Source organism: Chelonia mydas, chromosome 10 (assembly GCF_015237465.2).
Source record: "Chelonia mydas isolate rCheMyd1 chromosome 10, rCheMyd1.pri.v2, whole genome shotgun sequence".
Lineage (NCBI taxonomy): Eukaryota > Metazoa > Chordata > Testudines > Cheloniidae > Chelonia > Chelonia mydas.
This window is the reverse complement of record NC_051250.2, coordinates 80,504,105-80,528,948: the sequence shown is the minus strand read 5'-3', so window position 1 is coordinate 80,528,948 and position 24,844 is coordinate 80,504,105. Positions and strand designations below refer to the sequence as shown.

The following is a 24,844-nucleotide window of genomic DNA, read 5'->3' as shown; positions in this document are numbered from 1 at the left end:
AGGGTAGTGAGGGCTCTGGCTGGGGGTGTGGGCTCTGGGGTTGGGCTGGGAATGAGGCACTTAGGGTGCAGGCTGCCCCACGGCTGCGGCAGGGAGAGAGGATTCCCCCCAGCTCTCTCTTGCCTACAGCAGCCCAGGGCTGGGGAGAGCACCTCTCCGCGGTGGCAGCTTCAGCAGGGACAGGGCCAAGGCACCTCTCCCCCTGCGTGGCTGCACAGTTTAGAGGGAACTTAGAGCCTGGCACTGGATCAGGAATGGATAGAAATGACAGACATATCCAGGGGTGAAAGTAAGTTAGAGGACTTACCAGTACACCGGAGTCCTGAGTAGGGGGCGTGGCCTCAATCGGAAGAGGCAGGGCCTTAAATCCCCAGGCCTTTAAATCACTGAGGAGCCCTGGGGGCTCCCGGCTGCCACCGCTACCCCGGGGCTCTGGGCTCTGGCAGAGCTTTAAAGGGCCTGGAACTCTGCTAGGGTAGCAGCTGCTGGAGCCCCGAGCCCTTTAAATCCCCGCCTGAGCCCTGCTGCCGGGGTGGCAGGGCTCCAATGGGGATTTAAAGGGCTCCGGCAGCCGCTACCGCCTCAGCCCTTTAAATCCCTTCCAGAGCCCTGCCCTCGCTACCCCAGGGCTTCAGCAGCAGGGCTCCAGCGGGGATTTAAAGGCCTGGGTCGGTAGCGGCGGCTGGAGTTCTGGGGCCCTTTAAATACCCGCCAGAGCCGCGCTGCCGCTACCCCAAGGCTATGGCAGCAGGGTTCAGGCAGAGATTTAAAGGGCCCCGGAGCTCCAGCAGCTGCTACTGCCCTTTAAATCCCCTCCGGAGCCCCGCCGCTGCTACTCCAGGGCTTCAGCAGCAGGGCTCCAGTGGGGATTTAAAGGGCTGGGGCAGTAGCGGCTGGAGCTCTGGGGCCCTTTAAATCCCCGCTGGAGTCCCGCCGCCACTACCCCAGGGCTTTAAATTGCTGTCTGGGAAAGCCAGTCCTGGTACGGCGCACCAGCTCTTACTGGTACACCGTACCAGTGCATACCGGCTTACTTTCACCTCTGGACATATCCCAAACAGTAACTTTATCCTGGACAGATACCTGCCATCTGTGTCTCTTTTTTACACTTTGGCCACACTTATATAGCTTGCCACGCCAGTAAAGTACCACTGAATTGAAATTATTTCAGTTATATATGTTCTGGATTTATTTGGTCTTAAACTTGAAGGGCTTTGCCTATTTCTCGGTTGGGAGTCTGATGAACAGGATGGAAATTAAGGTCAGTGTTTGGGACAGGATAGGTCAAAGATTGCTCTTCAGCTTGCAGGACTCTGTGTTTGGAATACAGACATAGTAGAGAGGCTGAAGGAAACAGTTATTCTGGCATTCTTCACATGTAATAATATGACAAGACCAATTCTTCATAAATAGACTTTATTTCTTTACATCTGTATAGCTTAATTTATTGTATAGTTTTGAATGTGTATCTCACATTATAATGAATCTGGCTTCTCTTTCCATATGCTGTTCCAAGATCAGAAAATGTTGGAATGACACACATTTTAATAGAGCAAATTAGTTGAGTAAGTGTCAGACCAGATCCCCATGTGACACTACTGTAGGGTCTAAAAGGATGAAGGAGCAGCTACCATGTCAAACAGAAACCTGTTGTTTTACAGGTAGTTCTCCTATGAACCGCTGCATCTTTGAATTTACCTAATTGTGGGTGTGTAGTAGTCACAGAAAATAGGACTTCTTGAATCTGAAAAGTTAGACTACCAACTGAGAAAGAAGTTGTACCGGTTAGTTAATTAATTAATTAATGCTGTTGAATGTTAAATCATTTCTTGCAAACAAAACCAGACTCTTTCCCACTTATACTAAAAGACAAGGTAGATAAACAGATCAACAGCACATATTAGCACTTTTCTTGTCATGGTTATGATTTTTTTAATTAAATAAAATGTTGGATAAGATCGTTATGTTCCAGTGCTAATAAATGTTAATAGAAATCTTGATCAGCTCTCAGAAGAAAGTAAGATCATTTCCAAGTTGTGTTTTTCCCAGAATATATTTAAAGATTTTGTTGTACTGTCAACCCAAAGTGCATCTATTACACCTCGATGAAGGCTACTATTTACAAAACATATAATAAACCAACACAATTATCAGGATAATCTCATTGTAATTTTCTGCATTACATGTTTATGTACCTAATAAAAATATTCCAAGGTATTAGATAATCCAATATGCAATCAAGTCAGATAACCTCAAAGCCTGAGACATAAGAGTACCACTCCTATGTATAAAAAACAGTTGTGAAAATACTCTAACGGACATTACAACCTGGCCTAGTACCTCTCTGGTCACCAGCTTAGTGCAAGTCGGTCCTATCGCAGGATGCCACCTGCTTCCAAGCCAAAATTTATGACCCCAGATTGCAATTTTGATGGCTTCTCAGTGATAGTTTTTCAATGAGGTATCTGCTACAGCAGGTGCATACTTGGGGGAGGTTTAATTAGGAGCAGTGGAGGCTTGATTCTCCTCTCCAGGAGTAACATGGAAGTCAGTGGAACTACCCCAATATAAGACTGATGTCAGGGCCTGAATTACACCTCATTGTACTCAATGGAAAACACCCACTGACTGATCAGGCCCTAAACAAGTGCAGAATCAGGCCAAGGAAATTTAGACTGAATATCAGAAAAACATACTAACAGTGAACTCAGACTGGAATAATCTCCATAGAGAAGAACTGAAAGGCCCAATCCTAGGGACATTTCAACTAGGATTCTACGGTGAAATCCTTGCTCTTATTGAAGTCTGTTGCAAAAAAGGGCCATTTACTTCAGTAGGCTCAAGATGTTACCCTACTTATTAAATATATAAAATATAGACACTTATGCCTATGAACTGACATAAGCACAATGTACCATCATGTTATAATAAAAATAATCAAGTTTCCTGGTTCCTCCCTAAAGCAGTCAAGTGAAATCAACACAGATAAATGGCCGTTAGACTTAGAAGATGGTATCACAGTGAGTTTTATCATTTGGATTAAATCTGCCCTTCAAATACTGGCTTGCAAAATATGACACTTCTCCCTTTTACAGTGTTTTAATTTTTTTCTAAATAATTTCATGCTAAAATATCAACTTGTCCCGATTTAAAACCATTTCACAATCTGGTCTCCAACTTTAAAGTCATATTTACAAAAAGCAGTGCAATATAAAATGGTTCACTCTTGAAAACCCCTCGAGTGAGTGTCTTTCCCAAGAAAAACATTCATTAAAAAATCTCATCACCTTCACTGATCCAGTGCTAATGTTACTTGGTATTTCTCATTTGCAGCAATGTAACTAAAAATCAATCTCTACTTAAAGTTTAATGTCTATGTAGTTATTCTTTCCTAGAGGACACTGGTGTTGAATAGAGAGCCAGTGAGAAAACCCCAATGATAGTTAGACTAATGATAATGGAGATGCCAACTGAACCAACTATTTGAGAACGAGAGAGAAGTGGTGAGGAAGCTAAGAGCCAGTCACGGCGAGCGTTCATGTCTATAAAGATGGCCTCCATTTGGAAGTGTGTGCCAATGATCCCACATATATGGAAAAGCTGGTGGCTGTGCCCTGCAACAGAGTCAAAAATATTTAACAAGAAATTTCTCTGGGTTTCATTAAAATACACCTATGACAGCTTAGCAAGTCTTATGTGCAAAAATTCTATTTATTTATTTTACTAATTTATATAGCTCTTATTGTGATGCTACTAAACTAAGACAATTGTCCATTTGGAAACTCACTGAATCTCTGCCTACCATAAATCAAAGTTCTGGGTATATTGCTTTATGCTGTGATTCTGCCAGAGACTACAAGCTAAGTAGGACTAGACTGGAGCTCTGCTTGGATGGGAGATCACCAAGAAACACCTGTGTGCTGCAAGAACTGGTACTGGTGAGTTAGTCTTTCTTCCAACTCAGTACTGTATAGCATGGCACTATGGTGTAGATTTTTGGATGGCAAAGGACCACTTTGTGGTCATTAAAGATTCTATGATACTTCCTGAAACAGCAGGTCATTGGAGATGGCTTCTTGCACAACTGTGCATGGTTATTCTAATCATGAGCGTGAAACAGTGAATGCATTTTCCTGATATGAACCATTTACTCTGCTCCAGATATATTATATCCCTCATGAGATGCCCAGGCTTCTGTGCTCTTAAATGCTGGAAATAAAGAATAGTAAAGACAAGAATCACAGTGTTCTGCACTCACCAATATAGTCAAAGCATCCTGGTGCAAGTCTCTCAGGCAGATGCGCAGCAAAAATGAAACAAGTGAGGAAGGCAAACACACTGTGCCTGTAGTGGACTGGGATTACGCTTTCCATGCAGCTCTCCCCAGTACACAGATATAGCTGAGATATCAAAAGGAAAAATTACACATGGGGGTACCAAGAAAAGGAAAGTTAGAGAACTACTGAAGAATACCTCTTGATTGGGGCCAGATTTGCTGCTCTGCTAAGGTCACCTGGCCTCATAAAATGGCTGGAGGTGGCTGGTGGAGTAGTTACCCCGCACACCAGAACTTTCCACTAGCAGAAAGCTTGCACAGGCAGTTCCCCTGCCTCCTGTGCTAGCCACTTCTTCACTTCCAGTGTAAGCAGAGAGTAGGGCTAGGGCAGGGGCATTCATACATTGGGGCATGAGTGGGATGGACAATGAAGTGGGTGAGGCTATATCTGAGTCTTATTCGCCACTGGTGTAAGGTCCCTAAGGGTCCTTATGCCACTGTTGTAAATTAAAGCCTTTTTCCTGGAGCTTCAGTTTAGACTGTGGCCGGGAATCAGATCAGCTCCTCAGTCAGCTCCTGTGTCCTCCCTGCTAGGTCACAGTGGAGAATCAAGTCCAGGCTGTCTATATTTAATGGCTTTCTTGTCTGTTGCATGTTTTCAAAGAACTTACCACCTATCCCTGTAGCCCTGTATACCAAGATGATGAGGCTTTGCCATCTTAGTCTCAGGACTAAGAATGACCACTTGGTCAGGCTGGATTATTGTATGCTGGGATCTGGAACACGCTGGGCAGAGCCCAGTAGTAGATATGAGAGCAGATGCAATCATCTCCATTTTATGCAAATTATGGTCCAAATACTGATGACCTGACTGATTTTGCTCAGGCAGAACTCCCACTGACATCCAAGAATTGGGCCTAGGGGCAGCTTTTGGGCTCATGGTAAATTGCCAGTATGTTTGAGTGCCCCTGTACTGAGCACAAAATAATCTGCACATCAACAGGTATTTGCTAAAAATAGCCAAACACCATTTTCTAACCCGTATAGTTTTCCTTTAAAAAAAATAGTCTGTATATTTTCCTAAATATGTGCAGTCTCATGTTAATAGGCGATAGTTACTTCACTGCAGGAAGCTAATGTATTTTATGGCATCTTAATAAAGGTTGAATGTTCAGTGCATACCCTGTAGAAGAGAGGGGTGCTGTCGAACAGGTACGGATATGCAAAAGCCAGCGTGCGAAGAGTTTTGCTGAGCGTGGGCTGCTGTATCTCAGGGAACCTACATAAAAAAGCATTTCAAATTACAAAATCAAGGCAAATAAGGATTGTGCAACTGCCAGGGATATTTTTGAAAGGAACTGTGGCTTGCAGAACGTGCTTTTTGTGCAAGTTTTTTGCACAAGCCATATTTTCATAGCTGTTGTAATCTATACTAGCATACAAAAAGCTGTCTTTAAGTCCAGAAGTGGGGCTGGAGAAATTGAAGTCAAATTACAGCCATCCTCAATTTGTTTATGCAACTAATTGTTGTAAAACATGTGGTAGACAAACAAGCCACATAAATGTCCATGTTTGTTCGAACAATGGCCTTGTTTATAATGTATCAACCAATCTTTGCATAATTCAGCTGATTAAAATTGTGGGCCTGGCCCAACCCTTCTAAAGGCAATGGAAAGACTCCCATTGCCTTTACCATGCATGGATCAGGCCTTTTGAGACAGGGCACCCACAATCATTCCACACTGATCATTCCCCATCGATTCCCCACCTCCTCAGCTCTCATGTTGTAGATAAGACAATTAACAAATTGAAAATAGCTGATATGTGCACTAATACAGGAGCATAGCAGGCCAGTCATCGTTAATAATAAGGGATGACGAATGGAGCAGAGGGATATCTTGATTCTACAGTTCAACAAACTGTTCCATGTTGGGCCTCCAGCCTGATTGCTAGTATTGTGGTGTGATGCTGTGTCATTGAGGTGACAGAGTCCAGCATAAACAGACACTAGGAGCAGTGTTGGAATTGCTGGTTCCTTGTGTGGTTTACTATAAAAATCTTCCCAATTGTTTTCTGCAGACCACAGTGGAATTAGCAGCATATTGAGGAGCCTGTAGCCATTTCCATGATCGCTGAATCACACAAATTTATTTCCCAGATTACAAGATTCTTACCATTGTGTAAAATCACACAACAGAAAACAAATCAGACAATTTTCTAAGCTCTGATTGGCTAAAATGATGTCTCTTCTAGATGTAGATTAGCATGCACCAGGCTCTTCAACACAGACTCTGAGCAGTTCTGAAAGCATGAAATCTTTTTACATCATCTTGGCACACATTTCAAAGCAGTATTAATGGCCTAAGGCAAAACACTGAGAAAGTGCTTCCTTTAAAAATTTAGCAACATATATCATACGTCAGCTGGAAAAAACAGAGTTTACTTCTTTAAATAGTTGCCAAAGTTATAGTTATTTTGACCTGAGTTTTTGTACTGCTTGATCACAGGAGCTAGATATTGAACTCAGTGTTGTCATAAAGAGAGATCTATTTATATTGGATTACAAGGCCTTGGTCACCGCTGTTGATTCATTAATCACTGATGTTGATTCATTAAGTTGAATCACAGTTTGTTTATAATACATGACATATCTCAGAATACTTATATTTTACATCCAGCCAAGATTTTGTAAATGCAATATTTCAGGGAATCCAAACATATCAGCTAAAATCCAAAATAAATCTGGCCCTTATTACCTTTCTATGATATCACGGTTATAATGGAGGTATGGCGCACCAAGCCTGTTGGTTACAATCATATGGTAAATGAGAAGGAAAGGGTATGTTTGGGTGGAGAAATATATGCTGGAATTTGTTAGCACGACAAAGAAAATTGTGGAGATGCACTTTATACTTAGTTGGTGGAAAGTCTAAACATAATTTAACAGTCCTCAGCAAATGTGCAAAGAGCTGAAAGAAGTGGTAATTGTGCCAAAAAGGAGAGTTAGAAAGAACACCTCGCCTTTCTGCAGAAAGAAACATGTTCACAGGTGACTTTCATTTACTCTGATGAAGAGCCTGAGATTCCAAACCAAGACAGAACCAGGAAGAGACACATTATTGCTCAGTGGTTCACATACTAAGTTCACAGTAAATGCAATGTATCACAATTCTATCCAGATCAGAAATCCAGTTGGAATATCAGTGATCGCAGACACTTCACTTATCCCTTAGAGTCAGATTCCTCTTTATGTCTGATATGGCAGCCACTCCACACACAGGACTCCCAGTGCAATGAGCCCAATTCATCTGGTGTCATTTATAAAGTGGGTGTAAAATGACACCATACTAATTTGGTAACATCAAGCACCCAGTTTGCATTGGTGAATGAAGATGCCAGTTGCAGGGCACCTCTCCATGTGATTTTTCTCATGGATTGAGCAGAAAAGGCCCAATGTTTACAAAGGTATTCAACCTCACAGGCAAGGCCAGTGGGAGGTTATGGGCACACATCTTCAGTAGACTGTGTTTTCACTTGATTTGAATTATGAAAGATCTGCTCCCTCACCGTTAAGAATTTTCCATACGAAAGAGCTCTACTACCGATGCAACCTCAAATGTACGCTGGAAGGAAGCGAAAAGAGTTCAGATAGGTTGTGAGTGGCCCTGCCCTAATGGGCCCGATCCTGTTCTCCTGACCTCAGTAGGAATTTTGCCACCAAGTTCAGCGCAAGTAGCATATGGCCCAGTTTCTTTTTCACAGCCATTCATTTGTAAACTTCATGTGCATTTGCATGACAATTACTGCAGTGCACAGCCCATAGCCCTGATCTGATACTCACTAATCAAGGAATGAACACAGTGTCCGTTGGTTTTATATTTGCATTTTATTTATTTTAAAACTAAAACCAAAAAAACCAACCAAAGATGAGGAGTGGACGGTACAGATGGGGATGAAACCAGATAATTTCCAACCCCAAAATTCCTGGAAGAGAAAAATGGAAGCCTCAGTTAAAACTATTATTTGCAACTCTCGTGGTACTCTGGGATATTTAGTTGTGTGAAAGTGGTTTCTCATGGCAGACTCAACTGTGTTTTTCTACCTTTCATTTCTTTTAGCATCCTAAAAAGAGAAGAGACTGGCCTTGATCCTGTAAATCCTTGAGCGGTATAGCACAAGTGGAGGCTACATGTGAGGGCAAGGAAAGTTAAGCATGGGGTGTAGTATGGCGAAAGTAAGCATCAGATCTCCTTCATGCCTGCTGCCAGTGTGGTTACATACAGTGCATTGAATGGGGGTGTCTTGATGCTAATTTGGGTCTTCTTAACTCTGCACTTCTTTCTTACGTCTTATTCTTGCGATCAAGGAGAACTAACTTAGTAGCCGCACAGCAGCTGTTCCATTGCTGCAAGGTCAAGTTCCTCACTGCTCCTTGCACCTTCTCCATGCGGCACTCTCTGCTCAGGTCATCTAAGTGCCAACTTCTCAGCTCGTTTAACGCCCCCTCCCTGCAAAACAATTCTTTGTAACTATCTGGACTTTCTGAGCAATGAACTAGAGCAGTGTCTATCAAACTTTTGTACTTGTAACCCCTTTCACACAGCAAACCTATGAGTGCGACCCCCCCCCTTATAAATTAAACACACTTTTTTTGTATTTAACACTATTATAAATCCTGGAGGCAAACTGTGGTTTGGGGGTGGAGGCTGACAGCTCACAGCCCCCCATGTAATAACCTGGTGACCCCCTGAGGGTCACAACCCCCAGTTTGAGAACCCCTGAGCTAGATACTTACTAGTGCTCTTCAGATCAGATGTGTAGCTGGCAAGCTGGCCCCCAACAAAGCTCTGACACAATTGGACTTCTGTGAAAGCCTGTTGTAGCTCTGCAGACTTTGGGTATGAAAAATGATGATGGTGAAGAAGATCCTATTGGCTTTCTTTTTACCCTCCTTATAGGGTGCTGAGCTTCAGGTGCAAGTGTAGCTTCCATACCGTCCTGCATGTCATCATGCCATCCATTCAAATACTGCTACTATTTGCCCCGCATTTTGCTGCTACTTCTTAGCAATGTACAAATCTACATTTACTTCCATTTCTGAAACATAACACCAATTCTTCAGCCCAGGTGCGCAATAATCCATGGGATTTTATGTTCTGCAAAAAAGTTTAAGTGAGATGCAACAAATCCCAGAAATACTTCTGTTTTCTTTCATATGTCCAGTCTTTATTCTAGATCCATGTGGGAATCTGAAGGGAGATTTCCAAGTATGCAAGAGATATTGAGATGTGACTGCTGCACAGATGTTGATTCAGTGGGTGAAAAGGATATGGGAAGAAGTAGAAAGTTCTCAGTGAGAGAGCAATGGAGGTATCCTGCTTCCCCTAAAAGTTAAAAATATGTTTGTTTTAAGCCATTTTTATACACTTTTACGAATACTGACTTGTCAAATGTAAAGTACATAAAAGGAAAAAATGCTTTATTACTGACTCACCAACCAACTATCCAGTATTGAAAGAAATTCCTGAGAAGCTGGTAAGAGCTGGTATGGTAGGTTTATAGAAACCCATTAACTTTTTTCTGATGACCATGATAAAGTTCCTGCCTTCATCAAGAAGTTCCATCTTCATGCTGATACACTGATTCATATTCCTATTGATCTTCATGAGGAACAGTATGAAGTGGTTAAGATGGATGGATACATAGAATCATAGAAATGTAGGTCTGGAAGGGATCTTGAGAGGTCATCTAGTCTAATCCCCTGTGCTGAGGCAGGACCAAGTAAACCTTATTCTGCTGCTCTCGCTTTCCTTTCCTTAGAATCATGAAATCTATCCTTTCATGGTCACTTTCACCCAAATTGCCTTCCACCTTCGGATTTGCTACCAATTCCTCCCTGTTGGTCAGAATCCAGTCTAAAATGGCTCTTGCCCTGGTTATTTCCTCCCCTTTCTGAAATAAAAAGTTGTCCAAAATACATTCCAAGATCTTATTGGACATTTTGTACTTTGCTGCAATATTTTTCTAACAGTTGTCTGGATAGTTAAAGTGCCCCATTACTACCAGGTCTTGTTTTTTGGATATTTCTATTATTTGTTCTAGAAGTGTCTCATCCACTTCTTCTTCCTGATCTCATGATTTATAGTAGCCCCCTACCATGATATCGCCCCTATTTTTTTCCATTTTATCTTTCCCCAGGGATTTTCAACTGGTATGCTTCTCACCTCCTTCTAGACCTCAAAACAAGTGTATATATATTCTTGATATATAATGCAACATCTCCTGCCTTTTTCCATGCTGGTCCTTCCTACACAATATTCCAGTCATGAGATTTATCCCACCAAGTCTCTGTGATGCCAATTAAGTCATAATTTAGCTTGTGTACTAATATTTGCAGTCCCTCCTGTTTATTCCCCCATACTTCTTACATTTATGTATAGGCCTGCTTGTTGTTAAAGGCTCCAAGTACCCTGAGGAATCCTACCAGGACCCAAGAATCTTTCTCCATTTTTAGTTATTGTAAAGCAAGTGAAAATAGTTGCCAACTGCTTGATGTCCCATCCGGACAGGTTAATACTGAGCTGACTGTAATCTGGAGCTGCAGGTTGTTTGATGGTAATGGCTACAGACTTCGTTTTGTTGGGATTAATAACCAGACCTATGCAAGCTACTTTGCTGTTTACAACCACCTCAATATTAACCTGTCCGAATGGGACATGGAGCAGCTGCCAGCTGTCAAATACTTGAGTAGCGTCCAAGACAATGCTGAACGATGCTTGAAAAATGTGGATGCTTGTATAGCAGCATCCATGGTTCAGGCCCTTCAGCGGCCTCTGTGGGGACCTCATGACATCAAGCTTTCTACGAACCTGCAGGTCTATAGAATGACAGTTACACCAACCTTGTTGCACGGAAATGAAACGTGGGCGCATTGGAGGGCTGAAGATCACTGGACTGATGGTTCTAATTTTCATTGTCTCAGTCAGCTGCTCCATATGAAGTGCCAAGGCAAGATCAGAAATGAAGATATTCAAAGCCAAATCCAACAATCATCTCCATCAGGACGGGAACGGTTCCAGCAGCTTTGTTGGTATGGATATATTATAAAAATGGAAGACCAATGAGTTCCGATGCATGCATGCAAATGAATGCTGCTACCCCTCCGGTGACCAGGTGGGTGCTAAACGCTTCGGTGGCATGACAAGGTTGCCAGTGTTGGACAGAAACCTCAATATACAACCAGACAACCTTAAGCACCTTGCCAAAGATCTCTCCGGATGGTGATTGCCTTACAAGAAGGCCACATCCCTTTGGGATTTGCCAAGATGATGATGAAGTGCAAATGGCCTCAGTATTAATCAACCTGAAATCATTATACAGTATTGTTGCAACGACATCTTTTATTCACTAAAATAATCTACATGCCTATGATAGTTAGTGCCCAGTACTTTTGGAGATGTGGAAATATACCTGCTTATTGGTAGATGTGGTTGTGACAGGATCCCACAGGGTACAGCCTGAGATTGTGGGATCACTGTGCTCCGTTAATTCTCTCCATCCTGGGCTCTCTCTCACAATGCCTTGATAGTGACCAGCAGCAAACCCCTCCAGGCGCTGTGATCACTCAGGACAACTGTATGTGGAGCCCCACGCCCAGCTAGATTGCATGAATGCTCCCAGAGCCACTCACGAATCACACAGAGAAAGGCACCAGAACCAGATCCCCCCAGCTCCCAGCACTGTACCCCAGGAATACACCGTCTTGCACTTCTCAAGACGAGCAATACAGATTTATTAATTGGTTCACCACTTCATCAGTGGAAAGTGGACATACACCTGAGCAGATTTGCCACACACATCATACAAACTCACTGGTAAAGATAAACAGTAAAACAAATGTATTGATTATCACAGGTAGATTTTAAACGATAGGCAAAAAGTCAGAATTAGTTACCAAAAGAAATAAAATATGACCATGCAGCCTAAACTCTCAATCCTATTAGACTGGGCAACAACTAGATTAAGCAGTTTTTCTCACCCCACTGGATATTGCAGTCCTTGTTATACAGATTTCCCCCTTGAAATCTGTGCCAATCTCCTCTGTTGGAGTCTTGTCTTCTTCTCAGTGTGTTAGTTGCTTGCAGCGTAGGTAGGGGAAGGAGAAAAGCCAAGCATATGGCCACTCTGTCGGTTTTATACCCTCAGTCCATGTGCTTGGAAAACACAAGTCCTGGCATGTCTGGGTGGGCCTTGCTGAGTCTCTAGGCAAGGCTGAGCAATTCCCCTGGTGTGGCCTCATGCAGGTGAATCATTGCATCCTAGCTCCCTTGCTGGACAACGGTTGTTGATGGCGCCACCTGGGCATTGGTCACTTTCCTTGCTGTTGCCTCTGGGGAGCTAATACCTGGTTGATTCCCCAACTTACAGCATGTTTTAGTGACCACCATACAACACAATTCTCAGAACTTCACATGCATTAATGATACACATATGGACAGAGAAATGACTTTCAGGGGGTCATAGCCTTTCCCCTGATACCTTACAAGGCCTGCTTTATATAAATGAGGAATATGGGGGTTCCAGGACACTCCCCCAAGGTAGAGAATGTCACAGTGTTTTTTCTGTGAAAGGTCATAAAAGCTATGATAGATGTGGACGGCCCAAGATTGCATTGGCCTACTACTAAGAGTGTTTTTTTTTAAAAGACAAGAGAGAGATTCATGGGTGGCTGCACTTCTAAACATGTTAGACTGCACCGCTTCCAACACTGTCATTTCTGCAGTTTGGACCAAATTTTGCTCTGTTATAACTCACATTGATTTTGAGGAAGAGTTGCACTGGCGTAACTCAGCAGAATCAGATCCTTTCGCTATAGCAATTAAGATTATGGAAGGATTCTGTGTTGTATGCAAGCAAATGAGATTTACTGCGGTCACTGAGCACTAAATTTCCTGCATGGTGCTAAATGTCTTAAAAACTCCCAGGGACTCAGTCAGACCCTTAAATTCTCTCTCATTTTCTCTCCAACGTTTTCCTGTTGGAGCAGGCTCTCTGCCCCTCTCGTGGCTCATGCACCCTTTGGGGATGCAATCGTGAGTTAGCCACTTACATAAACAAGGAAGAGGACTTTGGTGAAGAGATTCACAAAACTATGGATTTTACAGAACTGTGCACTCCTAGTGTATTTCACTGAACATCAAGCCCCTTGGGGAAAGTGATTCCATGCCACAGGGTGGCATTGCTCTTCCTCTGCAGCTGTGGGCCTGAGCCTGAAAGAAAAAAAGAAAGGAGAGAGACAGACAAAAAGAAAAGAAGAGATGGAGAGTCTGGTAGCTAACAAATTCATTGCTCGCACAGTATAAGCTGAAGCTCCGTGCTACTGCAGTTCATTTGACAGGGAAGCTCTATTTTGCGTGAATGAAGTTTGGGAAATATATAAAAGCTTCCGATAAGGGTTCAACATCAACTGCACAGAGAGATTCTCTGATTTTATTATATGTTTATTATGAATAATAGAGAAATTACCTACTCACAGGGGACAACATTGCACTGCTGATTGTGAAGCAACGGGACGGTTTGGTAGGAAGAGGAAGATGTCTCTAGAATTCAAGAATGATAACTAGGGCAAGAACTATTATCCCATCAGAGATGGCCATTAGAAATCAGTGGGCCCGATTCTCCACTCAGAGTGGTATAAATCAGGAATGATATTATTTGAGTCAATGTAATCATCCTGGTGTAAAGTTAGAGCAGAATCAGACCCAATAGCCACAATGTCTGCTTATTTGGGAACTTCTTTTTAATTTGTTAAAGAGGTGACATTTGATGGTGGCACCACAGATCCAATTGACACTTCAGCATTGCTGAGACAATAATGTTACACTGTCTTATCCGATCTAGTTAGTGCTGTACAAATTTGTACATGACATCTCTACAATTCTGCAACTGGGTGATACTGGCATTTCAATTTGTAAATTAGAAAATTTAAAATAGGTTAAAAAGCTACACTTGGACTGGTCAAATTCATTGACATTTCATAACTGTGTTAGTATGGTAATATTTGAAATTGTAAAAGCTAGAGTTAACCCATTGTCACCTGTCTTCATTTGTCTAACCAGACAACAGAAATCAAAAGTCAACCAACACAAAGGAGGAGGGAAAACAAAAGAAGAAGAAAAACAGAAAAAAAGGAAAAAGGAGGGGGGGGGGAGGTAAGACAAGTGGAGTGGTCTAAAATATCAGTTCCTAATTCTGCAGTTCACATAATACTTGGTACTAAAATTAAAATGATGGAGGCAAACCTGCAACCCTGACTTTAGTGAGTAGTCCTCTGCAAGTACCCTACTGAACTCAGTAGAGCTACTTCTATGAGTAAGTGCTGGATCAGGACGCATCTGGGACACCCAAGCTTTGCAGCATGATTTTTGGTAGACCCAGGTACTGCTACGCTATCAATTTGTTCCCCCCTGCTTCTTTTCTCTGCTACAGCAGAATCACCTCTGCTACTGTTCCATTGTGTTTTGGTGCTTTACCTTTAGGAATTCAGCTCTCCCTGTTCTGTGGCAACAGCATTTCAAACATATTTACATGCCAGCAAAGACCCCAGGTCAGAAGCGTGCTTAGAGCCACTAAAGCTGACAGGGAAGCACCCCTCAATCAGCAGAAGCTATTGTGGGTGCTTTGTGTGTTTCCTGTAATGGACACACATGCCAATAGGAAAAATTGGGATCACTACACTCCAATGAAAGGACAATTGACTAATTACGCTGAACTATTCATGCAGCTCCAAAACCAAAAAATCAATCATCAGTTGCAGAGGCAAACTGTGTCATCCTAATCGTAGATATTAACCTTCTACAAAGAAGACTTCAAAGAGGATTTCCATTATGAAGATTAAAAAGATCCTTTTTGAGATTTGGTAGGTAATTCATAACTAGAAGCTAGCTGAGTACTATGGAAGTTTTTAGAAATGTTGCTCAAATCCCAATTCCATGCCAGGATACTTTCAGTTTATAAGTCAGATTGTCAGGGAGGTTAGATTTTAATGATTTTCTCATGGTAAGCATACAGTACACATGTTTATTACCCTTTACAAAGGAGGCAATTGGATGTGAGGCCCCAATCCTGCAAACCCTTATGCATGTTCCTAACTTTATGCCCAGGTGCAGACTTCAACGGGACTATCTCTGTGCTTAAAATTAAACCCATGCTTAAGTGTTTGCAGCACAGGGGCCCAAATTTCTTCACCCCATATATCAGGCACATTGTAGTTAAAGAAAAAAAAAGTTACTTTAGGCAGACATATTAAACATAGTAAGATATCAAGCTAGCTTTCAGCAACTCTAAAAATAAAGCTTCCCCGATAAGTTATTTCACATGCTTTCTTGTGAAGCTGCTCTAGCTTCAGTATATGACATGGTTCTAAAATTAAACGTCCTTTCCCCTTCCCTTTCCCCAGTTCACACAGCGTAACATATTCCAAAGCTACATTTGTAAATAAACCTGCTTTAGCAGTCACAGTGGGATAATCAGGAGGTAACTGTACCTGGAGTAGCAGGAAAGACCAGTGCTAATGACAGTATTAAGCACAGCAATGGGTACATAATAGTGATGGAAAGTGCTATTGATCCATTCTTCTGGGAAAACATAGGTTGAGTAAGCAATCGCAGAACCTGAAAATAAAATCAGTGCCCAGGTTAGTTTTGAATGTTATTAGTGCCCTTCAGTAACCTCCCGGGTAATTTGGTGATCTTGCAGGGTTTCAAACAAGCAAACCTGTGTTATCCTGGGTTTCTTGTAGGCAGATCCTAAATATATTTCAGAGGTGATGAGCACTTGTAGATCCCTCTGCAATTAAAGAAAGCTGCAAGGAAGGACAGGATTTCAGCACCTTGGAAAATGAAACCATTGATTTTTAAATAAGCCTCCAGATTCAGGGACAAGACTATCAGAAAAAGTCCATTGTTGTTTGAAGCTGACTGATACTGGATACGTAGTGTTGTTGCAGCTGTGCTGGTCTAGAGTCAAGGTGGTTGAGGTGATATTTTATTGGACCAACTTCAGTTGCTGAGAGAGATGCCTGTCTCTTTCACCAACAGAAGTTGGTCCAGTAAAAGACATTATCTCATCTATCTTTGTCTCTCTGATAGTGGATAGTCTGCCATTGACTTGATCAGAGGTGTCTGCGAGTGGACTAGGGACCTTAATTTAACACGGGAAAGACAAAATAAGGAAAAAAAGTTTCATCATTTCAGATACTAGGTTAAACACTTCATTAATTAGAGCTTTGAAACGGGTCTGTATCGGAGAGAAACAAATTGACTTAGGACAATAGCATTCCCCAATTTATTGGCAGCCCAGACAGATAACATTCTATTCTAGCTATGTTTATACATCTTTTTCTGTTAGAAAAAATTAAGGCAAATTATGTGGCTCTGGGATGATTCTGTTCTCACTCACATTGGGTTTTATGCCTGTGCAATGCCATTGACTTCAGTGGAGTCCCTCTTGATTGACTCCAGTGTAAGCGAGAGAAGAATCTGGCCCAGAACCTGTTGTGTTTTCCTGTTGTAAAGTGATAGAATTCTAGTTTGCTTCAGCTGCTCCTTTCAGGTATTTTACAAAAAACAAAGAGCCCAACCCTGCAGCCAGTCCTAACTCAGGCATTCCTCCCCCCAGTGACTGGTAGGGCTAAGTCAGTACTGCAAGATCAGACCATTCAATGGATTTTTTTAAAAATTGCAGTGGAGATGTTCTTATGTCTCCGTTGTACTTATGTGGTTGCCAGTGTATATGCTTTCTTTAGTGTCATTCATATTTATGCTTGAATTATTTCATTAAGTGCTGAAGATAACTTTATTGTTCCAGTTGCTGTCAGCAGGACTTCCTTGTAACAGAGATGATGCATCCCACAGGGCCCATTCCTTTACAAATATAATAAATAAACCCAAAGGCAGTAACTTCATGTCAGGATATCTCTGATTTATAAGCAAGACAGCCAGGTCCCTCTGGATCCTTATGTAGATGCAGTTAGACACATCACAGAGGAGAAACTCTGACTCAGAGCAGGGTACTTTCAGCATCGCCTTGTATGACTGTGGACTGATAAGAATTACCAGCAACTTCAAAGGAGGCTGGACATGTCCCATGATAATAGATAAAGCATGCTATGTTGGCACTGCACAAATGCAGAACATAAACCAGCAGGTTAGGTCTAATTTGCCTTACTTCATTGGGGGGGGCGGGGGCGGCTATGGGGATGTGGAGCTATTTGGATCCTGCGATTTCATCCTTTTATTCCTGGCATTAGCAAAATGGCAAAATCTAAAAACGTTGGTGACACACGTTTTACAAGCCATGGGCCACTCCAAACCGAAACAGCCAGTGAAACCCACTGTAAACAAAAGCATGGGATTAATTCACAAATGGTTAGATGGCCTGCATCTCCCTTGATGGTATCTGTAAAAAAAAACCAAAACAGAGCTATTCTCACACAGCTTGCATGTACTCAGCATTCTTTCTATAGAGCCATAACAGTGTCAGGCCCCCGCTTTGGTCCCCTCTTCCTCCGAGATTAACCATTAACACACAGCACAGGTTCATGATAGAAAAAAGTCACAGTTTTACTTCAATGCTCCCAGACAGAGTGACTTTACCAAATGTTAACATGCAGGACTGTACTTCAACATTCTGTGGATGGTAGTACAAGTATCTAGCAAGCCATCTCTTTGACTTCGGCAGGTATCAGAGTTGGATTAAGTGTGCGTGTGTCTGTCTGTCTGTCTCAAGCCCTGGGTGTGTCTTCAACACAGTCACGTTGCAATAGTTAAGGACAAGAGGTCCTTCAATCTCCCCTTGCTAATCGGTGGAGCAGGATTTCATGGTGGCATGTGAAGGAAGCACTAGTGAGCTGGACCCAACAGCTCCGGAGAGATGTCATCCGCCAGGCAGGCAGCGGGATAAGTCCCCTAGCTGGCTGGCAGCAGCATGCACCAGCCAGGGCAAATGTCATGTCTTTCCAAAAGAACAACTGTCCCACTGTGTCTCCCATAGTCACCCCAGAGAACCCAGCCCTGGGAGTCAGGATTCAAGCAGCAGAGCATGAACCATCAGAGCCCGCTCAGTTCCAGCCCAGGGAGCATTTCATCCCTAATCTTGCTGTGGTTGCATAAAGGGAAAGGACCCCAATTTTGGGGTTGATGCAGGACTTGACTGGGGGGACCAAAGGTAGCTTTAAGCCACTTTTCATATGTCAATCTCTTGGTTCCTGGCATAAATATCAGCAGCCTCAGGACTTCCTGGGTTACTTCAGACAAGGCATTTAAACTCTCTGTTCTTTAGTTTCTGTAACATAGGTATGACAATACTTCCATACCTCATGAAGGTGTTGTGAGCCTTACTTCATTAATGTTCATTGATTAGAGATCCTTGAATGGAAGGTGCAATTTAAGTGCAAAGCATGAATTATTATTAACTGAAAAACACCTACAGCAGTCCCAAAATACTTAAGGCATTAAAGACGAATGAGAAAAAAAATTAGACATTGGGCAACTTTTTCAAAAGTGCCTAAATGACTTAAAAGCCTAAGTCCTATTTTCAAAAGTGAATTAGGAGCCCATGGTCCATTGACTTTTAATTAGATTTAGGCTCCTAAATGCCAAAGTCACTTTTGAAAATGGGGCTTAGGCCCAGATCTTTAAAGGTATTTAGGTACATAATTCTTACTGGTTTCAGAGTAACAGCCGTGTTAGTCTGTATTCGCAAAAAGAAAAGGATTACTTGTGGCACCTTAGAGACTAACCAATTTATTTGAGCATGAGCTTTCGTGAGCTACAGCTCACTTCATCGGATGCATACTGTGGAAATGTATGCATCCAATGAAGTGAGCTGTAGCTCACGAAAGCTCATGCTCAAATAAATTGGTTAGTCTCTAAGGTGCCACAAATAATTCTTACTGATATCAATGGGAGCTAGGGGCCTAAATACCTTTGAGGATCTGGGCCCTAAGTCACTTAGATGCTTCTGAAGATGTTGCCAATTATTCGGTTACATATTTAAAAAGACAATGTTTGGAGACTCTTACCTAAGCTGTACATACTAAGGGCACCATAATCAAAGAAATAACAAATATGTCTCGCCTGGGTGGACATCGCACTGAACGTGTGGGCACAGCTGGATGTGAACGGATAAATACAGCACGTGAGCATGTAGGCAAGAAAGGGCCAGGCATACATGTCATTCCAGATATCCAGTGAATAGGCCAAGGCAAACAACTTCCATAGGAAGTACCTGAAATACAGAGTACTGAGTTAGTACCTTGTGCGTTACTAGTCAAATCCCGCCCCATTGAAATCAGTGGCAACACTCCCACTCCTGAGGATATCACCCTCACTGATTACTGTATTTTTGTCAGAACTACGATGAATGCATTGATTATTTGAGTTCTCAATTATATTTTCCTTGTCCCTCCATTAGAATACAGTACATTTCCCACCCAGGTCCCAAAATCACCCCCCCAATCACAAAGAGCCATCTACTTAGGGTGATTTTAAACATTTGAAAATACAGCAGTTAATAAAAACCAGCTCAAGTACCAGGCAGGCAAAAAATGTGTCCATATATTTAGTGTTTCATTTGTCATCTGGAAGACACTGAGGAGACAGTCTGCTGCAGAGCTTCTTGGATGGCGATACCCAAACAGGATGCCCTGCTCTCGAAACACCTGCAAGGGGATGATTAGAAGCGCGTTGTTTAGATGGACTGTACAGTCTGTATATTTCACACTGTGTCACAGGAATTGGAGCATAAGCATGAGCATGAAATGCCCAGTCCTGCAGCAAAACTCCCACTAAACATCTCCCTGTAAAAGGAGAACTTTATCAAGCTGCAGTGCAGAATATTGGTAACTGTATTTAATTCAGAAAGCATGCTACAAAGGAAGGAGAACACACGTTAACGGTGCAGAAAAATGGGTTCATGATCTCATCTAGGAGATGGGCTCATGAGGCGAGGAACAATCGAGGTAATAGCTGCTAAACAGGGTCATAAGAACATAAGAGCAGCCATACTGGGTCAGACCAAAGGTCCATTTAGCCCAATGTCCTGTCTTCCGACAGTGGCCAGTGCCAGGTGCCCCAGAGGGAATGAACAGAACAGGCAATCATCAAGTGGTCCATCACCCAGTCCCAGCTTCTGGCAGAAGACTGAGGATCCTGGGGAAATTCTTGATTAGGACATTGAGCTCAAGTCACAGGACATCTACATATAGGAGCTGACCCTCTACTTGCAAGCCTGCAGCAGAACTTTTGGCAATGGCTGGTCCCCCAGCTGCTGACTGCTCCTAGCCTCTGTTTCCTCAGTGGCATGTGGAAGCTAGACTACAGCTCAGCTCCAGCCCAGCCCATTTCTGCAAAATTAGGTCATTCCAAAAACGGCCACTGACTTGCAGTGCCTCCATTTGGGAGCCACATTTGAGACACTTTGGGCCTGATTTTCAGAGTTGTTGAAGAAAATAGCAGCTGCTGGGTCCTCAGCAATTCTGAAAACGAGCCCACTTAGTTAGGTGCCCACATCTGGACGAAGGGATGTCGACACTGCGTCTGGGAGGGAGCCTCCCAGCCTGGGTCCCCAGAGTTGTGCTGGCAGGACTTGTGCCAGCACATTGTAAATAGCAGTAGGGCTGTTGCGGCTTTGGCTGGCGCTGGCTCTCAAACCAAATAAAATACTTTTATTTGAACTAAAAATATTTTAATCCAATAAATGGCCTTCTTGTGAAAACGAAATTTTATGCAACAAAACTCAACATTTTTCCTTTTTCACAAAAAAGATCTTGTTTTTAGTGTGAGAGAGCACGCTTACAGGTATTTAAATGAATTAAAAATATTATTGAAAATGATCATCAAAATATTTGATCAAAAACCTGGTTTTTGGTGAATGTAAGTTTTATAACCACTTTATAATGTTTTCAATTAAAAAAATTAAAAATACGCTGAAAAAAATTCTCTGGGCTGTTTTTTCAATGCCTCTCTTTCAAACTCTTCAAAAACAAAAACTTTACACAAAACAAATTCACCATTTCAAAAATTTTCCACAGAAATAAGCTCTTTCCCCAGCCAGGTTGAGGGCCACTGATTTGGACATAGGGTTTGGCCAACATGCTTTACTCAAGAGATTCACGTGTAGAGGATTAGAAGAAAGTTATCATTAAAAAGAGAAGTGGTCGCTGAGGTTTTATTAGGCTACTGAGCCCACAGATTAGCAGCCAAATCGGAGATACATTTAACCAAACCTTACTTACTTTAGGCACTTGGTTAATACTGAGTTGCCTGCGCAACTTCCAGCCCAGCATGGTGCGTTGGGCTCGGTGGTGATGATTTTGGCTCGGAATGCTTGTTAAATCTTCACCTCCTTCGAGACAGACTCCTGCGTAGTCTTCATCTATGGCCTCAGGCCAAACTCATCCTTATTTACACCTTCCTGTCTCCTCGCCCAGCTCTTGTTGCCAAGGCCCTCCAAGTGCTTTGGTGCTAGGGAGCGCAAGAGAACAAAACAAGGTGGATTGCTATAGCAAGAGTAACAAACAAGGAAAGGGCCCTGGGCCAGGTAACTGGATTCAAACCATCATTGGCAGCTCTAGCCTGTGTCACATCCCTACCCGCTGCTCTCTTTTTTTGTTTCTATACCCAGTTAGGGTGCCAGTTTGGGATTCTTGGGTTTAGTGAAGGCAGGTGTGATGTAGAAGACAAGACAGTGACATTCACCCCTGTGCGAGATCTATGCACAGCTTACATCACACGTAGGCCATCAAAATGGGCTGACGTGAAACCTATGCTTTGAGATGACCTTTTGCATGAGGGAATGTCACCCTAAAGCAGTGGTTCTTAACCTTTACTTCAGCCTGCACCCCTTTGGTTCTCAAAATATGTTCTCGCACCCCTTATCAAAAATCGTTGAAGTAGGTCAGTTCTTTAAACCTGTTTGTATATTACAGTAATTGTTAAAAAATGTGTAATGTTAATAAATACATAGGTTTGATGAAACAAAGTAGTTGTACTTAACGTCCCTGTGCTTAATTTGTGTTTTTGATGATTTACCTTCTAAAAAAATCTGGCATGTCTCGCACCCCCAGAAAGGGCATCTCGCACCCCCCAGGGGGTGCATGCACCCCAGCTTAAGAACAACTGCCCTAAAGGAATGAGTAGGTAGAGAGACTCGGAACTCAGCACCAGACGCTGCAGGCCTTACTCAGGGCTTGATCGGTCCCACTGCTTTTGAGAGCAGAGGGTACCCAGAGCGTACCCAGAGCTGGAAGACACAGCTTCGAGGCACAGAAAGGAGAATGGTGTCTCCATGGCAATGCCCTTCCTCCTAATCCCAGGAAAGCCCCTTCATGGGATGAGTTACTTCCGGGCTAGGCCCAGCATGTACTTTGTGAGACCCCAGCCCTCTGGAAACTAGCAGGGGCTCTCCAAGTAGGAAAGCAGGATGTTGTGTAACACAGATCCCCTGCAAGCGAGTGAAATCCCTGCAATATGGGCCAGTTGGCAAGCCTCTACAGTACTGGCACAGGGGCTGGAAAACAGGGTAGAGGTATTGGATCTCTGCATGGGTGACCCTTGAATACTGCGTGCAGATGTGGTCATCCCAGATATATTGGAATTGGAAAAGGTACACAAGGGCAACAAAAATGATTAGGGGTATGGAACAGCTTCCATATGAGGAGAGATTAATAAAACTGGGACTTTTCAGCTTGGGAAAAGGACGACTAAGGTGGCATATGATAGAGGTCTATAAAATCATGACTGGCGTGGAGAAAGTAAACAAGGAAGTGTTATTTATTCCTTCTCACAACACATAACATAAGATCTAGGGGTCGCCAAAAGAAATTAACAGGCAGCAGGTTTAAAACAAACAAAAGGAAGTATTTCTTCACACAACACACAGTCAACCTGTGGAACCCATTGCCAGAGGATGTTGTGAAGGCCAAGACCATAACAGGGTTCAAAAAAGAACTAGATAAATTCATGGAGGATAGGTCCATCAATGGCTATTAGCCAGGAAGGGCAGAGATGGTGTCCCCTAGCCTTTATTTGCCAGAAGCTGGGAAAGAGCGACAGGGAATGGATCTGTTCTGCCCATTCCCTCTGGGGCACCTGGCATTGGCCACTGTTGGAAGACAGGACACTGGGCTAGATGGACCTTTGCTCTGTCCAAGTATGGCTGTTCTTATACCTATGTGGACCTTGGGAGACCTGTAAGTTTGGGATAGAGCTGAGCGAATAACCAGTATTTCAGTTTTGTGGCTGAGCTGAAAAAAAAAAAAACGGGAAAAACGTGTTATGGATCACACCAAAATGAATACATTTCGGATTTCTTGGCAAAATTAAAAAATTGAAATAATTTCATTTTGTTTCATTCTGATGGGTTTTAAAACATAATTTAGGAAAATTCAAAACTGGAACATCTCGCCAAAACAAAAAATCAAAACGTTTCATTCTGGAACATTTCTGAAACTTTTTGCCCTTTTTTTTGGACTGAGACTACTGAGACTAAATCTAGCCAAATTCACAGATTGTTTTGGTCACCTCACAACTGCATTTTATTGTGGAAAAAAACTAATCATGAAAAACTTTACCAAAGTCTAGTTTGGGCCCTGCCTATTTGGTCATTGGGTCCAAACTCCCCACCGTCGATGGAAGTATTGAGAGGAAGCTCAGACGCCTACTTGTCTTGACATTCTGAGGCCTGATGCTGCCAATTAATCCACACTGAAAGCTCCCATTGGCATTGACATGTGCTCCATTCAAGGCAGGATTGGCCCCTTTGCAGAATGTCACTTATTTCCCATATTCTTCTGCAGGTGGTTCCCGTTACGAGTGGGTGTCATGGGGAATAAGCCGCATGAGTAGCATTTCCTTAACACTCCATCTAGTGGCGTCTGAGATTTCCATTTATCATCAGACACCACAAAAAAAATCACTCAGGAGAGAACTGGTGAAATGGCAAGAGGACCAGCCTTCCATGTGCAGTACCGTGCTACCACGCAGATGGTCTCTGCTGCTCAGTGATGTCCTTGGACATCAATAGACTGGGGAGGTGAGCTCTTCTTAAAGAAGTGGGGAGATGGGGGTGGAATCCAGGCAATGCTGCCAAACCTGCAGCTATTTAGAGTAATCTCAGTCATGGGAGCCCCTCCTCTTTCCAGCTGGTATCAGCCAAAATGCTAGTTTAAGTGCTTATTGCTCCCGGTCCAATGCCACAAGGTGTGGAGTACAAACTCCTCCATGCCCAGTGACAGCTCAATGGTGTGAATAACGTGCAGCCCCTGGGAAATCAGTATGTCTCCCCCTTTATCTCAACCCCTATTGGCAACTTTCCCTAACAGTAAAACTCCATCTGTCCGGTCCTCTGGCCCCAGCTGGCATTGCTGAGGAAGCTGGGAGGTGGGTGGGAGACTGTCAGATGCTGAATCATGGGCATTGGCAACTAAGGGTTAGCTTGAATGCCCTGGCAGGGAGGCCCAGATGTGTTGGAATAGCACAGTCCTGGGGGAAGAGATACAAGCTGCCG

General features: G+C 42.9%; 1 protein-coding gene and 1 long non-coding RNA gene across 5 annotated transcripts in view; both read right to left on the bottom strand.

Moving 5' to 3' along the window:
• Positions 1-1,402: 1,402 nt before the first annotated feature.
• The window catches only part of PAQR5 (progestin and adipoQ receptor family member 5), a 31,659-nt gene continuing 8,217 nt past the window's right edge, over positions 1,403-24,844 (bottom strand). Inside the window, exons 2-9 of one of the 2 annotated variants that reach the window (XM_043524439.1) lie at positions 21,573-21,801; positions 19,870-19,997; positions 19,359-19,564; positions 15,822-15,948; positions 7,033-7,077; positions 5,459-5,555; positions 4,259-4,400; positions 1,403-3,614 (exon numbers count right to left, since the gene is read on the bottom strand). In XM_043524439.1, coding sequence (XP_043380374.1) covers positions 3,382-3,614; positions 4,259-4,400; positions 5,459-5,555; positions 7,033-7,077; positions 15,822-15,948; positions 19,359-19,564; positions 19,870-19,997; positions 21,573-21,623 — 1,029 coding nt within the window. In that variant the 5' untranslated portion in view covers positions 21,624-21,801 and the 3' untranslated portion in view covers positions 1,403-3,381. The remainder of the gene's footprint in view (positions 3,615-4,258; positions 4,401-5,458; positions 5,556-7,032; positions 7,078-15,821; positions 15,949-19,358; positions 19,565-19,869; positions 19,998-21,572; positions 21,802-24,844) is intronic. The other variant, XM_007059508.4, reaches the window with a different exon arrangement.
• LOC122462141 lies at positions 7,715-15,775 on the bottom strand. Of its 3 annotated transcripts, none has more exons than XR_006284517.1 (4): positions 12,315-15,775; positions 9,771-11,358; positions 9,072-9,660; positions 7,715-8,784 (listed from the first exon to the last, which is right to left on the bottom strand). It is a non-coding gene; the product is annotated as an uncharacterized LOC122462141 (long non-coding RNA). The 3 variants fall into 3 exon arrangements; XR_006284518.1 differs by having other exon boundaries at positions 9,072-9,936; positions 11,178-11,358; XR_006284516.1 differs by having other exon boundaries at positions 9,072-11,358.